This window comes from Ictidomys tridecemlineatus, chromosome 3 (genome assembly GCF_052094955.1).
Source record: "Ictidomys tridecemlineatus isolate mIctTri1 chromosome 3, mIctTri1.hap1, whole genome shotgun sequence".
NCBI classification, from domain to species: Eukaryota; Metazoa; Chordata; class Mammalia; order Rodentia; family Sciuridae; genus Ictidomys; species Ictidomys tridecemlineatus.
The window spans coordinates 83,284,392-83,302,071 of NC_135479.1; the positions used below are offsets into that span (position 1 = coordinate 83,284,392).

At 37.1% G+C, this 17,680-nt stretch overlaps 1 protein-coding gene across 9 annotated transcripts in view; it reads right to left on the minus strand.

The window, feature by feature from the left end:
* The window catches only part of Stag1 (STAG1 cohesin complex component), a 360,462-nt gene that overhangs the window by 5,650 nt on the left and 337,132 nt on the right, over positions 1-17,680 (minus strand). For all 9 annotated transcript variants that reach the window (XM_040269835.2, XM_005327048.4, XM_078043362.1 and 6 more), the window contains 2 exons: positions 5,310-5,515; positions 1,186-1,360 (listed from right to left, as the gene is read on the minus strand). In XM_040269835.2, coding sequence (XP_040125769.1) covers positions 1,186-1,360; positions 5,310-5,515 — 381 coding nt within the window. The remainder of the gene's footprint in view (positions 1-1,185; positions 1,361-5,309; positions 5,516-17,680) is intronic.

The window sequence follows — 17,680 nt, forward strand, 5'->3', positions numbered from 1 at the left end:
AGTCTCAAGACTAGGTAGAAAAAAAGAAAACTAAAAACAACTAGTAGATTTTTATGGCAAAACTCATAGCATCACCCTTGCCTTCTCTACAATTTTTCAGAGCCCTGTGTACCAGAAAACAATCTGATTGCCACTGTGGGTAAAAGTCATGATGTTGGTTCTCAGAGGGCAACTAGTCTCAGCACTTATCAAATAAGATCTTAAAACATTCTTAATCCATGAACAGTTTAAAATATAAATGTAATCAAGACAAAAATATTAATTAAATGGATGATAAAAATGTAGTATATGAAAAAGTCTGTTTGCTTAGACATTGGACAGACTAGCAGAGGCTTTCATAGGCTATTTTGTCAAGGAAGTAACCAGTGTTATCTTCTTGGAAGTCACTAAAAAAACCAGACCTGGCCAATGAATATGTGAATTCCAACTGAAATTAGCATTTAGTGAGATACGATGCATCTAAAGGCTTGTGAACTTACTTTAAGAAGGAAAGTTTTTATTAAAGAATAAAAGAGGGACTGGGGTTGTGGCTCAGTGGTAGCGCGCTCGCCTAGCATGGGAGAGACCCTGGGTTTGATCCTCAGCATCACATAAATAAAATAAAGGTATTGTGTCCAACTACTACTAAAAAATAAATATTAAGAAAAAAAAGAATAAAAGATATTTCATTGGCAATATACAGGAACTCCACAAAAAGTTAGTACTTTTCTGGTACAGACATAACAAGAATGCAATTTAGTAATAATATTAACTGGTATTTAAGGTTTCTAGCTTCCCTTCCCAAGTTGTCTTCAGCAGAATACTTCTAGTTTATTCTTACATATTTCTGTGATGTTGATAGGAGATGAAACTATCATTATATCTTGAAAGTTAAGAAAACTGAGGCTACTTAAATAACATGATATAAAACTTGTTCCACTATTATCAGTAAAGGTCTTTAAATATTGAGGAAGGGATAACACTGCTTATAGCCTTTTCATAAATCTTGAATTTTGGGTCAGTACTGGAGATGAAACCCAGGGAATGCTGGTCAAGCAATGTACCACTGAGCTCCATCCCCAGTCCTATATATCTTCTTTATTTGTAACTTCATTTTTGAAAGATCTGATCAGCAATGTGATAAAGTTTTTCTTACTTTAACAGTTTTAAAGTTTTATGGCAAGAAAATGAGTTCTCAGTACTTACTTGTGTAAAAAGTCTGGTTCAGAACCATGCTCAGTCTCAGGTTCTTGAATCTGTTCTCCCATGGGCCGGCTATTCTCTCGCAACACGGTGGAAGTGAGTTGTGGGGCTGGTAGGGGGCCAGGAGTCTGAATCATGGTGTCAGTCCTGTTGAGCCATGTGTTATCCAGACTTTCATCTGTAAAATTTCAGTTAGCATACCAGAATGTCACAGATGGGAGTGATATCTGGTGGAAGTTATAAGAAACTTGAAGACCCTAGTCTGAATCCCAGTTCCAAGTCTTGCTTGTCTTTGCGTTACTGAACTTCTAAAGTTTACCTAGCTTCAGAGTTGTAAGGATTAAATGAGGTAATATATGTAATAATCACATATTAGCTATTACCACATTATCATGTCTCTCAAGTTAATCTCTGAGGATTCATTCACCTTATAAGGGGTTAGTAGTTAGGAGTGGGGTCAGTCAGGGCCCTCTCTAGTTATTCTCTCCTCAAGCAACAAAGGATGTATTTCCTGAGCCTCACAGGGGCCCTAGGCAGCAGCACTTAAAGACTGGCTGTCCTTTAAAGGGAAATCAGCAAGTTGTACACAAATGGACATATTACCCAAAATAACTCGTTTTGCCAGATTATATATGTGGACACAGGAAGAGGCTATATTGTGCTTCCGAGTCCTCTAAGGAAGCCTTCTCTGATCATCCCACCACCCAGCCCCCATTTAACCATTCTCATTTAACTTCTAGAGGGAATATTAATAATTTTTGCTTACTTAGGACTCAATTATACATTAGCAGGTCATTAGTCATATGCACATGCTCTCTCTGTAATTAGATTTGAGTTTCTTCAAAGGGGCCAGGAACTATTTTTTCCTGCTTCTGAAGATGGTTTATAAAGATCTAAGTCATTATTTGCATAACTAAACCAAGACATTAATAAACTAAAATAAGGCACTAATCATAATGGTTCTACCTATAAAAAGTTTACATTATTTTAATGTAAGAAGACTTTTAAAAATGAGTTCTAAAAAGCTGTGCACAGTGGCACATGTCAGTAGTCCCAGCTACTTGGAAAGCTGAGGTAGAAGGATGGCAAATTCAGGACTGGGCAACTATAGCTTGGCCAGATCCTGTCTCAAAATAAAGAAATAAAAATAAAAAAGGGCCAGAGGTATAGCTCAGTGGAAGTGTCCTGGGTTCACTCCTAGTACTTAAAAGAAAAAAAAATATTTGGAAGAATTATAATCACAAAGTCACAAAGTATAATATTAATCACCTTGTTTTTTCTCTCCCTAATAAGTCTGAGAGATGTGTATGAGTTAGGTTCCTCATCTGCCACCAAGCATTTCATCTCTCTCAGTGTTTCTCAGATATTTGGTATTTTCTCAGACATGTGAACATTCTGGATTAGCTTTTCTGCCCTTGAAAATATCCACTCATTGTCTGGTTAAGGCCATTTTACTGACCTGAAACTCACTATTGAATCAATCAACAAAAATGTGTTTAATCATGTTTTATTCATACTGCTTTTCATTCAACATGTAACTCAAAATTTTTATTCTCTGCCACAGTACAAGTAATGGTCAAAAAATTGATATCATTTAGTTTATTAAATTATAAATGTCAGTTCTCTATTTCATGTCATCTTTTCCAGAAAATCTTTCCTGATTCATTAAAAATTTGGTTACTCCCTGCATATTGCCAGAGCCTGCTGTGTTTAGCTCATCAAAGCACTGATCATGATGAACTCAAACTGCCTGTTTCTCTTTTCTGTCTCCCTATCTGCACCAAGAGCTATTTTATTAATTCTTAATCTGTAGCACTTAGCTCACTTCTTAGGAAGGTGCTTGATAAAGACTTATTCAATAACTTCAGGAAGAATTCACTTGTAATCCTTTAAAGATTCCTCTGTAATGCATTCTTATCTTGATCTCAAACAGATGAAACTGCTGCCTGAAAGCTCTAGGCATGCAAAGTATTTTAGTCATTCTGTACGTTTCAAATTCACACAGCAAAAATTTTTTTCAATTGAATAATTAGCAAATTAGGTTATTTGGTCTATACATTCTTCTCATAGTCTTAAAGGTAATAATACTAACTATTCCATTTAGTAGATTACTTATTATTTAAATTCTTTCAGCCTTAGTTTCTTCTGTGTAAAATCTGGACAAGTGTTAAACTCAGCTGATTTTTACATTTATAAACAATTTATGGGGCTGAAGTTGTGACTCAGTGGTAGAGCGCTTGCCTAGCATGTGTGAGGCAATGGATTCGATTCTCAGCACCACATATAACCAATAAATAAATAAAAGTCCATCAATAGCTAATAAAAATATTTTAAAAAGCTATAAACAATTATATGATATAATGCACATAAAACATATAGCAAAGATTTGGTGAATGTTGGCTACTATGAATAGTATATCTAAGAAAATCTGTGAATAAGGAAAAATGGGAAAAAATCAATATGGGCAGCCTGATAAGACTGCTGTAGAAGTATTTTCAAAGGGAAATGACTGGGGTCATTCTTTAGAGAAAATTCCAGTATCCTACAATCCAAAGATAGAATTTTATATTTTTATTCTTTGGACTTTTTAAAAAGACTAATTCACAAAGCTAAAACTTAAAAAGAAATCTTAAACTTTGTTAAGACTACTAAATTTTAACATTAATTCTTTTATTCTCTTTGAAATAAAGATGCTACCTAATGCACTGATAAGAGGCCATTACTTACACGATCATGAAAACATTCTGATAATGCAGCCAACATTTATTGAATGCTACCTATAGGCCAAGCATTATGCTCAGTACTGTGTGTAATACATTCTTGATTTGGAGTATCTCATTATAAATTCATAGTATCTGACAGGATAGGTATTCTGACCATCTTTCATTATTGAAGTTTAGAGAGCTTAAGTAATATCCTCCCAAAGTTAACATAGCTGCTAAATGAGAAAGTCATGTTTGAATTCTGGAACTCTGATTTTAGAGTTTGTGTTCTTCATTAATAGTCAATACATTCTCCCTAAGAATAAAAGACACATTAGATTTAAATTCAAATTTAGTTATGGATTTTAGAAAAACCTTTGGTAAATCACTTTTTAGGCTGCAGAAGCGAGGTAATGGGAGCCAAATAGCAAGCTGCATAAAGGAAAACAGGACTTAAAACACTGTCCTTCTCTCTTGGTTTAGAGACAATTTATTAATATATTAATTATTTTTAAAGAAGCATCGAGAAGGGGAAGATCATTTGAGATAATAAGCATGTTCACTTTGAGGCATCTTTCAGGAAGTTTTAAGAGAAATGTTTTGTTTTAATACAGCAATTTTCATTCTTTTTGGATATATATGGGAATACCTTCCATTCATCAGATTTTTATGACAGTTCAACTCCCTGTTCCCCAAAGTGCAAGAGGGTCATAAAATTTAACCATCAATGTCTTATGCTACAAAAATAAATTAACCAACCAATGACAGAACTGGAACACTATTCTGGCATATTCAATTTGTTGCAGAGGTCTACCCTCAAATTACCAGTAGCCCTCCATTATTAAAATGAATTTTGATACAACAGGACTGATTTTTTAAAAATATTTTAGTGGTAGATAGACATATTTTTATGTGATGCTGAGTGCTTTACACATGCGAGGCAAATGTTCTCCTACTGAGCTACAACCCCAGTCCTGCCATTGACCTTTGTATATAAAATTTTAATGTATTAAAGGCATATATTTTAGGGATCAGTCTTATACTTTCATAAATGTTTCCCCTTTTTTTCTGTGTGTATCTTCCTCTCTACTCCATGTTTAAAATTTTTTTTAAGTTGTAGATGGACACAATACCTTTATTTTATTTATTTATTTTTATGTGGTGCTGAGGATTGAACCTCGCGCCTCACATATGCCAGGCATGTGCTTTACCACTGAGCCACAACCCCAGCCCATACTCCATGCTTTTTCAAGTTCCTTGAACCCTTTTCTGTCCCCCTTTGTCTATTCTAACCTTTTTACCTGTATCACTGAGTATCAAATATACAAGGACATCATGTTCCTAACACTACCTTACTTCAACAGATTACTTCCTATTTATCTAAGCCAGGCAAATCATTTGTTTCATATGAAAATGCAGACTTACCTTCTACTCGTTTTTTGTGAAGTGGGGGTCGTCCTTTCTTATTCCTTACTGAGGAGGTTTTACTGCTGCTACTTCCACTGTTCACAGACATCCTATCATCTTCACCTCCAGTGACTAACGAATTTCTATAGGAGATGAGTGGAAGCCATACATCTTCTCTCCTTTCCATCATCTGTTCAGTAAGGAATTTCTCTAGGTATGAATGACTAGAAACACAAATGAAACGTAGCAATGATTTCCATGTGAGCAGTTACTGTATCACTTATTTAATTTTTTAATCTGAGGTTCTTTTTCTGAAGGCTCTAAAGAACCCTAAGGACAGACATTAGCGGTGGTCACCTGTGGAAGAAGAGGACTGAGAATTAAGGTTTTACTTCACATATTTCTAGAATGCTTTTGAATCAGAGAAGGGTGTATTTAAATCAGGAAGGGTGCATGTATGTATATGTGCATGTTTGTCTTTTCTATGTTTCTTCTTTTAAACACCAATGGTCAAAAAAAAAAAAAAATTAGAAGTTGCCTCAAGGGCTGGGGATGTGGCTCAAGCTGTAGCGCGCTCGCCTAGCATGCGTGCGGCCCGGGTTCAATCCTCAACACCACATACCAACAAAGATGTTGTGTCCTCCGAGAACTAAAAAATAAATATTAAAATTCTTTCTCACTCTTTCTTTAAAAAAAAAAAAAAAAAAGAAGTTGCTGTTGAGAGCCACAGCCAAAGGGGCCCCAGCAAACTTCCAGCTGCCAGCAAGCTTCAGACTGCCCCAGCAACATCTAGCTGATTGGCTCCTCTGCGGTGATGTTCATTGGGCTGTTTCCCTGCCCTTCAGACTGCCAGCTGATGATTGGCTCACAGCGGCCCCAGCAACATCTAGCTGATTGGCTCCTCCACGGAGCTGCTCATTGGGTGACTTCTTTGGCTCTGCCCACACAACCCAGCCAATCGGCCTCAAGAGAGGAGGATTGTGGGAGGTTGAGAGGCTGGTGTGGGGGAGAGAGGCTTGTGGAAGCCGGTGGTGGCAGTTGGGCTCTGAGGGTTTTTCCCTGGAGCTGTTTTGTTTGGCGTTTGTAGTTCTAAAAATAAAGTTAGTTTCTTTTTGACAAGTGGCTCCTGATTTGTGCCAAGCCAGACTTCGGCAAGTTGCCTCAAAAAGATAGTGAGTTTTCTATTTAAGGTGTTCAGATCAGGGCAGAATTTTTGGAATGGTGGAGTGAGGAAATCACAATGCCCTCTCCCTAGGAAAACAACTTTTAATTGGTAAAAATTATAAAAAACAAAAAAGTTTTACAAATCATCCATAGGACATACAGCAAATAAAGAAAAAAATTATTCAAGAAAACCTATTATAAAGTCTTGGTAAGAACAACAAGAGTTTATAAGCATCTGAACCACAATTTGTTTTCTTCTCTTGTTCCTTCTCTGCTATTACAGTTCTAAGTTGTAGAAATTCTACTCCAGGCAGGTGGCTAAGAAGAGCAGAGCTCCCCCTTTCTAGCTTTCAGCCTAGGGCTACCCTGCAAGGGAGGAACATACTACTTGCCTTTTGCAACACCTTCTAGTCCTGTGTTGCAGCTTTATTCTGAGTAGCAGCTGGAATGAGTGACGCTCCTGGCTTCAACTTGTGGGGTAGGAATTCCAAGCACAAGCAGGTTGAGAGTACTAGGGCCCTAAATATCTCAACTCTAACTGAAGGGGCAAGCTGAGAACCAATGGTTACCCAGCCTCCCCCTGCTTTAAGAGAAAAGCTTCTGATAGTAACTATTCTGGGAGAAGCTATTTCCACCCTACCCCATCCTTCCTTCCTCCTTTCAGTGGATTGTTAAAATTTCTGCCCAGGGGCTGGGCAGACTATAAGGAAGAATCTCTGTAGCTGTCTAGCCAGGGCTGACATTATTTAGAAAATTCCTTTAGTAAGGGCTTTGTTGTAAACAATGAGATCTTGATGAAAGGCAAGATGGTGCCAGTAGGTCTTTGATATTATTAGCAACAAATGACAGCTAAGACTCCAGAAGAGAACCAGGAAAAGAGAGCCAAGAAGAGCTCTTCTGGGATGACAGTGATTTCTTGGATGACAGTTGATTCATTTCCCAACATATACATATATCAAAACATCATGTTATATATATTCTTATTATTTTTAGAAAAGGAGCAGCTTCAACTCTTCACCCCATCCACCAAACAAAATGATTCTTCATTTTAAGAGTTCTAATTGATTCATTTGAGTTTAGCCTACCAGGTCCTCCACTGTGCTTATAGTGTTCTGGCATGCTTTTTTTCCCTCCCTCCCATCTCAGAATGGGAAAATGCTTCACTACCAATTCTTGGTGGCTACTAACAGGATGCTGGAATAATTAGGCATTATATACATTTATTCTTACATGAAAGAAGGATAACTTTTTGTTATTGTTCTGCTTATATAAATGCTGTGCTTGAACTAAGAACGTACTGTTTAGAGGCTTCAAATTTTGTGAGTTTATTCATTAAACAGATTTGGAAAAGGTTAAAAAAATAAAAATCCTGGTACTGGCAAAGTTATGTACATATGCTAAGCTGCACCAACATAAGGGCAAATAGGGTAGGGAATGGGACAGACTTGAAAGCATTCTCCAAGCCACACACAGATCTATCAATATTCAATTATTGCAGCAAAAGGGGCTTAAACATAGCCTCTGAAAACACAGATGAACAATGAGTTATTCTGACCTAGGGGCAACTTCTAGGAAACAAGGCTTAAAAATAAAATCATGTGCTCTCCTGGTCCTCTGAAAACTGTACATAATTTGGCTGCCACTCTAAGGAGCCATCAGAGAGAGAGGGATCTTCAAAGCTGCTAGTCCCTGGCTTAAAACAAGGAGTAAAAATGTAACCAACCTGAGTTATGACAGTAGCCTTCAAGCCACACACACATCTATCCATAAAGAGTAAAATTCTAATAGGCTCAGGGAACTAAAATACAACCTGATCCAGGGGTGACTGTTGAGTAGCTAGGTCAAATGTTAAAAGGATCTGAACAGGTACATCAAAGGCTGCACATTACAGAGGAAACAGATATCACAAAATTTGTTCATCCAAGTAACTAAACAAATGACCAAGCAAAAAACAAACAAACAACAACAACAACAACAAAATAAGCCACTAGGATGGTAGGCAATCAGTGTCAGAAGTAAATAATTACTTCACAATGTAATTGCAATGTATTTTCTAAAATGTCCAGTTTTCAGGGGGGAAAATATATATATATAATTTGTGGTGCTGGGGATGGAACCCAGGGCCTTGTGCATGCAAGGCAAGCACTCTACCAACTGAGCTATATCCTTAGCCCATGATATGCTTTAACAACAGGAAAATGTGATGTACAGAAAGGATGGGGGAAAGCAAGCACTAGGTCCATACCCACAATGATTTCAAAGTAATTATTGCAAATACATTCAAAGAGATAAAAAAAGAAACACATCTGAAGAATTAAAAGTATGATGATCAAATAGAGAATATGTATAAAAAGAAAAGATAATGACAGAGCCAAATGGAAATTCCTTTCCTTTTTGGTACAGGGGATAGAACCAAGGGCTTTGTGCATGCTAAGCAAGAACTCTATTTTTGAACCACACCTCCAGCTGCCCTTTGGAAATTCTGAAGTTGAAAAGTGCAAAAATGAAAATGAAAATAAATTACAGGGGCTCAAGAGTAGATATGAACAGACAACCCTGCCCCAAACCAAACCAAACCAAACCAAACCAAACCAAACCAAACCAACCCAACCCAAACCAACCCAACCCAATTTGAGGATATATTAAGAGATTAAGCAATCTAAAGAAGAAAAAAGAATAAAGGAAAATGAACTAGAGCCTGAGAGAAATGTGAGATACCATGAAATGCACTCCCAATGTAGTAAAGAAATAAAAAATAATGGCTAAACATTTCCCAAGTCTAAGAAAAAATATTACTTTAAAAATCTACAAAGCACAATAGACTGAAACAGGATTAATGCAAAGAAATCCAAACCAAGAATTATCATAGAAAAAATGCTTTCTGAAAGTTAAAAATCAAGAGGAACTCTTGAAGCAGTAAGAGAAAAGTAACTCACTACTTATGAAGAAAATCCAATAAAACTAAGTGATGACTTCTCATTAGGCACAATGGAGGACAGAAGGCAGTGGAATAACAAATTGCTGAAAGTAAAAAACTTATCAAACACACACTTTTTTTTTTTTTTTTAGTGCCAGGGATGGAACACAGGACCTCATGCATGTTAGGCAAGTGTTCTATCCCGGAGTTACATCCCCAGCCCTCAACAAGGATCTATGTCAAGCAAAATTTAAAATAAAGTAAGTCCCAAATGAACAAAAGCTGAGAGATTTTTTTTTGCTAGCAAACTTGCCTTAGTAAGAAGAAATATTAAAGGAAGTTTTTCAAGCTGAAAGCAATGATACCAGAGGATAATTTGAATGTATATGAAAAAACAAAGAAAATGAGTAAAGGTACTTATGAAGGTAGTGATAAAAGACAATACAATGCACATTTACTTCCTTTCTCTACTGATCTGTAAATAAAATATAGTATATATAGTATTACTGTATTATTGGGGCCAAAAACAGAAATGTAATATATTTGATAATAAGCATAAAAAAATAGGTGGGAGAAAAGTTGCATTACAGTAGGGAATGACAGTAGATGGCCATTAAAATCCACAGGAAGAAATTAAAAGAATAAAAAATGGTAAATAGGTTAATGTAACAACCTGCAAATACATTTTTACTTTCTTTTCTCATCTTCTTAAAAAGACGTAAGATTATATCAACTAATAATTATAACAATAGCACCCACACAAAAAAAGAAGGAAATGGGGTTATGTGTAAGTTTCTATATTCCTTCAGAATTAAGATACAGTAAATCTGAAGTAATTTTTTTTTAAGGGACCAGGGATTGGACTCAGGGGCACTTGACCACTGAGCCACATTACCAGCCCTATTATGTATTTTATTTAGAGACAAGGTTTCACTGAGTTGCTTAGCACCTCGCTTTTGCTGAGGCTGGCTTAGAACTTGTGCTCCTTCTGCATTATCCCCCCTCCTACCGGGTCCCCAGAAGTTAGGATTATAGATGTGTACAACGGCACCCAGCACCCAGCCTTAAGTAAATTTTAATAATATGCATACTGTATGGCCTCAGAAAGTCACTAATAAACTGAAAAACACAAAGATCATGTCACACAAGTAAACATCCTCAATATAAAAAGGCAGTAAAGGAGAAAGAACAAAAATCCTGAAAGATATATAGGAAACAAAAAATATACCATAAATTATCAGATGGATTAAAAAAAAAGGCGTAACCCAATCTTATATTGTTTGTATGAAACACACTTTAGATTTAAGGACAAAAAGACAGAAAGTAAAATGATGGAAAAAAAGATCTGTAAATAGAAACCAAAATAGAGCTGGAGGGGTAATACTAATATCAGACAAAATAGAGGCAAGATAAAAATTACTAAACATGGAATAGGACACTTTAAAATATCAATCAATTGATCAGAAAGATATGTAACAATTAAAAATCTATATATACCTAACAGAGCCCCAAAATACATGAAGGAAAAACTGACAGAATGGAAGAGATGAGGAGTCAATTCAATATCCTACTTCAATATCGTACTTTTCACATATGGGTGCAAATGGTACACACCTGTAATCCCAGTGATTCAGGAGGCCGAGACAAGAGGATTCCAAGTTTGAAACCAATTTCAACAACTTAGTGAGTGGGGATGTGGTAAAGCACTTTTGAGTTCAATCTCAAGTACAAACAAACAAACAACAACAAAACATAGAACTAGGAAAATATTAACAAGGAAATTGAAGACTTAAAACACCACAATAAAAACTATAAGCCACCTACAGACACCTACAGAACAAAATTCTACCCCAAAACCAGAAAAATATGATCTTCTCAAGTACACATGGAACATTTTCCAGGTTAGATCATATGTTCCATAAAATCAAGTCTCAATAAATTCAAAAGGATTAAAATTATACATACATGATCTATGACAACAGAATGAAATTAGAAATCAATAACAGAAGGGAAATTTAGAAATTCACAAATTTCTGAGGCCCTAAGAAACTTAGTCACACCCTGCACCACCCCCCCAACCCTCACCACCAAAGAGTGGGGCTAAGGATGATGTAACTCAGTGGTAAAATTACCTCTGGGCTCACTCCCCAGTACAAAAAAATCAATAAAAATTAAAAAGTCACAAATGTGTGATAATTAAAAATACTCCTGAATAACTGAATAACCAATAGGTTAAAAAATAAATAATAAGTAAAATAAAAAGATACTTTCAGATGAATGAAAACAGAAATCCAAAAGACTGTGGAGCTTCCTGTGGCTTTGAGATTCAGGGTATGACACAGCGATGTTGAGAGCCACAGCCAAAGGGGCCCCAGCAAACTTCCAGCTGCCAGCAAGCTTCAGACTGCCCCAGCAACATCTAGCTGATTGGCTCCTCTGCGGTGATGTTCATTGGGCTGTTTCCCTGCCCTTCAGACTGCCAGCTGATGATTGGCTCACAGCTGCCCCAGCAACATCTAGCTGATTGGCTCCTCCACGGAGCTGCTCATTGGGTGACTTCTTTGGCTCTGCCCACGCAACCCAGCCAATCGGCCTCAAGAGGAGGAGGATTGTGGGAGGAAAAGGCTGGTGTGGGGGAGAGAGGCTTGTGGAAGCCGGTGGTGGCAGTTGGGCTCTGAGGGTTTTTCCCTGGAGCTGTTTTGTTTGGCGTTTGTAGTTCTAAAAATAAAGTTAGTTTCTTTTTGACAAGTGGCTCCTGATTTGTGCCAAGCCAGACTTCGGCATTTGGTGGCTCGCACGGGGAGCGACTGAGGGTAAGTAAACTGCTCGCCCCTGAGGGCAGGGCGAGAGGATGGGTGGCCATTCTAAGATTCCTCTTTTGTTTTGCTTCATTTTTGTTTTAACTTGCCTGTCCCTGGAGATGAGTGAGAGGGAAGAAAAACCACTCACATCTGGGGAAAAACTATTTGCGTTTGAGGAACAGATAGGGAGAAAGGACGGATGCATATGTCAGGAGGATAGAAAGGCTGTTATAATGATTTTGTGTGTTTCCACAGGAAGAACAGCAGCCGATTTGGATTCCAGAGAGATTAACCAAGGTTCTGACCCAGAACAGCAGCCGATTTGGATTTCAGAGAGATTAACCAAGGTTCTGACCCAGTGATTGTCTGGAGTCGGGGGCCTGTTTGTGTGTTTCCACAGGGAGAACAGCAGCTGATTTGGATTCCGGAGAGATTAACTAAAATCCTGACCCAGTGATTGTCTGGAGTCGGGGGTCTGTTTTTGTGTTTCCACAGAGAGAACAGCAGCCGATTTGGATTCCAGAGAGATTAACTAAAGCGATTTCTACAGACCAAAAAGAAGATGATTTAGCTCAAATCCATAATAGCTGATATCCAAAACTCCAATTTGGCTATCCTTACATCTGCGACAGAACCAGGATGCTTTTTTCAATATCTATTTTATTATTGCCCTTTCCCATATCATGAAGTTCTATTTTATTTTTTTGAGCTCATACAGACCTAGGTTAATGTTTTGCTGATCAGTTCTATTTTTTTTTTTTTTTGACTATAGAGTTTTTAAACATTGCAATAGAGATTTTACCTGTAAAAAGTTATAAGGCCTTTACTATTGTGTTATGTGTTGTATGTATTATATTATGTGTGCACACTTGTGTTTTGTGTTATATGTTTGAATGTACGTATGTCCAATGTACATATTTCTATATATCATATATGATGAGCGCTCATGAAAAGATGGATCCAAATATTTTTTTTTTATTCACGTGATTTAAATGGTTTAATTTAAATTGGGTAAATAACTGTTAAGAATTGTTTTAATATGTAAACAAAAAGGAGGTTAACAGATCTGTTTGTTTACTCTCACCTTTAGTTTTCATTATATTTAATAATTCTCTTCACTATAATATAAATTGTTAAGAAAATTGTTTTCTTTTAAGAAAATTGTTTTCTTTTAGTGCCTTCTGGAATGTTACCTAATTTTTTCTTTAGCCATTATTGCCAGAATTTCTATCTTCATCCCAGTGCCGATGAAGATAATATAAATTGTTAAGAAAATTGTTTTCTTTTAGTGTCTTCTGGAATGTTACCTAATTTTTTCTTTAGTCATTATTGCCAGAATTCCTATCTTCATCCCTGTGCCGGTGAAGACAAAGATAAAACTAATCTACAGTTTCTGCAATAGCCATCACTGAACTGCTTACAGAACTTACACTGAACTGCTTACAGAACCGTCAATTGACTTGGTATATCTTCCTCCCTTCTGCTTGTCATGATCATTCAGCTAAAATTTGGGGGTCAACAGAGGTGAGGCAAAGAACCTCACCCCCCCCCCGCTGAGACCTCTCCACAGGTGTGGCTGTACTGGACCGGTAGTCAATGACGGGTAAGATCCAATTACAATGGTACCAACCTAAGACAGGAGGCTGACGCCCTGAGGTCAGCTCATCCGAAGACGGGTAAGGACCATATGTATTGGACAACCTAAGGCAGACACGGTCCATAAGCCACATGCTTGTTGTTTAAACAGAGAGGGGGAGATGTTGAGAGCCACAGCCAAAGGGGCCCCAGCAAACTTCCAGCTGCCAGCAAGCTTCAGACTGCCCCAGCAACATCTAGCTGATTGGCTCCTCTGCGGTGATGTTCATTGGGCTGTTTCCCTGCCCTTCAGACTGCCAGCTGATGATTGGCTCACAGCTGCCCCAGCAACATCTAGCTGATTGGCTCCTCCACGGAGCTGCTCATTGGGTGACTTCTTTGGCTCTGCCCACGCAACCCAGCCAATCGGCCTCAAGAGGAGGAGGATTGTGGGAGGAAAAGGCTGGTGTGGGGGAGAGAGGCTTGTGGAAGCCGGTGGTGGCAGTTGGGCTCTGAGGGTTTTTCCCTGGAGCTGTTTTGTTTGGCGTTTGTAGTTCTAAAAATAAAGTTAGTTTCTTTTTGACAAGTGGCTCCTGATTTGTGCCAAGCCAGACTTCGGCACAGCATTGTGGCACTGGTGGTCTTACATGTGTCACAGAAGCCTGGGGCTGGTCTCTCTATGGTAATTATTGGTAAAACAGCAACAATACACCAAGAGCAGACTCCTATCAAACCTGACCAAAGGTTGCTTCCTGTCTAGGGCTAAAACAGCAGAAGTGACTATAGACTCAGACAAAATAAGCTGTAAATTGAGAATTTCTTGGGGGTGGTGGTGGTGGTGGAAGCAAGACTACAGACTGGAATAAATGCCTGTACTTTTAAAGATGACACTGCATACCAATCAGCATCAAGAACTTTCATGAAACTGTGACCATATCTTATGGTGAAAATAAAGCAACATGAACTGACCATATAGTTATCTGTTTGGGTGAACTCTTGGATGGATAATTTAAAACAATTGTTTCAAGGAAACTGAGCTTTAAGAATACAGAAAAATAATTCAATATTCTGAGAGAGAAACAGATGAAAGCAATTAAAATCAAATAGAAAGCCTTGAGCTGAAAAATACACTAAGTGAAATTAAAAACACAATAGAAGTCATCAATAGCAGAATAGATCAAACAAGAAAGAAGAGCTTAAAAATGGGTTACTTAAAAATAAGTGGAGGAGAAAACAACAAAAAATGAGGAATGAAGGAAGCAAACATGAGCTTGGGATAGTATTAGAAGAGCAAATATTTGGGATACTGGGATTTAATGACTTGAAATGTCAAAGGGGGTACAAAACTTACTTCAAGAAATAATAACAGAAAACTTCCAAACCTAGAAAAGAACACAAATACACAAGAATAGGAAGGACAGAGGTTCCCAGTTATATTTAACCCAACCAAGTTTACCCCAAGATATATTATAATCAAGTTCTTAAAGGTAAAAGATAAGGAGAAGATTCTCAAAGCAGCAAGAAGGGAGGGGGGACATAAAAGGATGTCCCAATTCTCCTGACAGCTGACTTCTCAGAAATAACTTTAAAGGCCAGGAAAGAGGAACAAGTTATTTTCACAGGACTAAAAGGTAAAAAACTGCATCTGTACCCAACAATAGTATCCCTTAGGAACATAAAAGAGATAAAGACATTTCTGAACAAATAAAAGCTGAGAGACTAAATCTCCACTAGTTACTGAATCTGAAAGAAATGAGATATTGAGCTGGGAATGTGGCTCAGGCGGTAGTGCGCTCGTCTGGCATGCGTGCAGCCGGGTTCAATCCTCAGCACCACATACCAACAAAGATGTTGTGTCCGCCGAGAACTAAAAAATAAATATTAAAAATTCTTTCTCTCTCTCTCTCACTCTCTCTTTAAAAAAAAAAAGAAATGAGATATTAATAAGAAGAAAATCCTGGAAGGTATAAAACTCACAAGTAAGAGTAACTATACAAAATTAGAATGCTGTAATACTGTAAACATTATATAAACCATTCATTACTTCAATATAAAAACTAAAAGACAAATCAATTAAAAATAATAATCACATCATTATGTTAAGAGAGGCAATATAGAAAGATAAAAAATAAGACATAAGACATTCTAAATGTTGAAGAAATGGAATACAAGGGTAGAGTTTTAAATAATAGTTTTAAAAATAATATCACATTTTATTTTTTGCAGTGCTGGAGTTCTAATGAGGGCCTTGCTCATGATAAGCAAGCACTGAATCACTTGAGTTACATCCGTAGTTCTGTTTCTTTTGCCTTTTTTGGTTACTAGGAATTCAACCCAGGGGTCTCCCTGAGTTGCTTAGTGCCTCACTTCAGCTGAGGCTGGTGTTAAACTTGTAATTCTCTTGCCTCCCAAGCTGCTGGGATTACAGGTGTGCACCACCATGCTCAGCTATTCCTGCTTTCTTTTGGGAAAGATTTCATGGAAAACATTATTTTTTTTCAAAGTTTTCAGTCTATACACATCTTTAGTGAAGTGAGTTTCTAGTCAGTAGCGTATAGTTGCATTTTTAAATCCATTCAGTCATTCTATGTCTGTTAGAGCATTCAGTCAATTTATATTCAAGGTAATTATTGATATGTTAAGCCTTACTATGGCCACTTTATATTTTGTTTTCTAGTTTTATAATAGTTCTTTTTTTTCTCACTGTCTCAAAGTCTTTGGGGTTAAATGATTTACTATAATAGTGTGTTTTGGTTTCTTGCTCATGATTTGTTTATCTACTATAGATTTTTGCTTTGTGGTTAACATAAGGCTTACAAGAAACATGTATTGACTGCAACAAGCTATTTTGAAATGGCAGCAACATAATATAATCATAAAGGTAAGAAAAGAAATGGGGCCAAGTGCAATGGTACATGCCTGTACTCCCAGGGATTCAGAGGTTGAGGCAGGAGGATCTCAAGTTCAAGGCCAGCCTGGGCAACTTAGTGAGGTCCTGTCTCAAAAAGGACTGGGGATGTAGCTCAGTGTAATATAATACAAACATCAACAGAGAAGGACAAAAACCATATGATCAAGGCATTTGATCAAATTCAATATCCTTTTATGATAATAATTCTAAATAAATTAGGTTACAGAAGGAAATTATCTCAAAATATAATAAAAATCATATATGACAAACCTACAGCTAATATGGTTCTGAATGGTAAAAAATTGAAAGCTTTCTTTTTATTGGTAGCGCTGGGGATTGAAGCCAGGACCCTGCATATGCTACATAAGTACTCTACCACTGATTTATATCATTAGCTCCATGTTCTCTCTTTGATCTGGAACAAAAGACTAGAATGCCTATTTCCATCACTTGTATTCAACACAGTACGGGAGTCCTAGCCAGAGCAATCATGCAAGAAAAAGAAAGAGCACACAAGATGAAAAAGAAGTTATCTAATTGTCACTGTTTGCATGATCTAATACATAAAAAAACTCTGCTTGGAACTATTAAAATGAATGAAAAGACACTTCACAAAATAATAATTATGACTGGTCAATAAATATATGAAAAAATGTTCAACATCACCAGCAATTAGATAAATGCAAATTAAAACTACACTGAGATTTCATCTCACTCCAGTCAGAATGGCAATTAACAAGAATATAAGTAATAATAAAGGCTGGTGAGGATGTGGGAAAAAGGTACACTCATACACTGCTGGTAGGACTGGTGCAACCCTTCTGGAAAGCAGTATGGAGTCCTCAGAAAACGTGAAATGGAACCACCATTGGATCCAGCTATCCCACTCCTTGGCATATACCCAAAGGACTTAAAATCAGCATACTATAGTGATGTCATCACATCAATGTTTATAGAAGCTCAATTCACAATAGCTAAGTCATGGTACCAACCTAGTGCCCTTCAACAGATGAATGGTTAA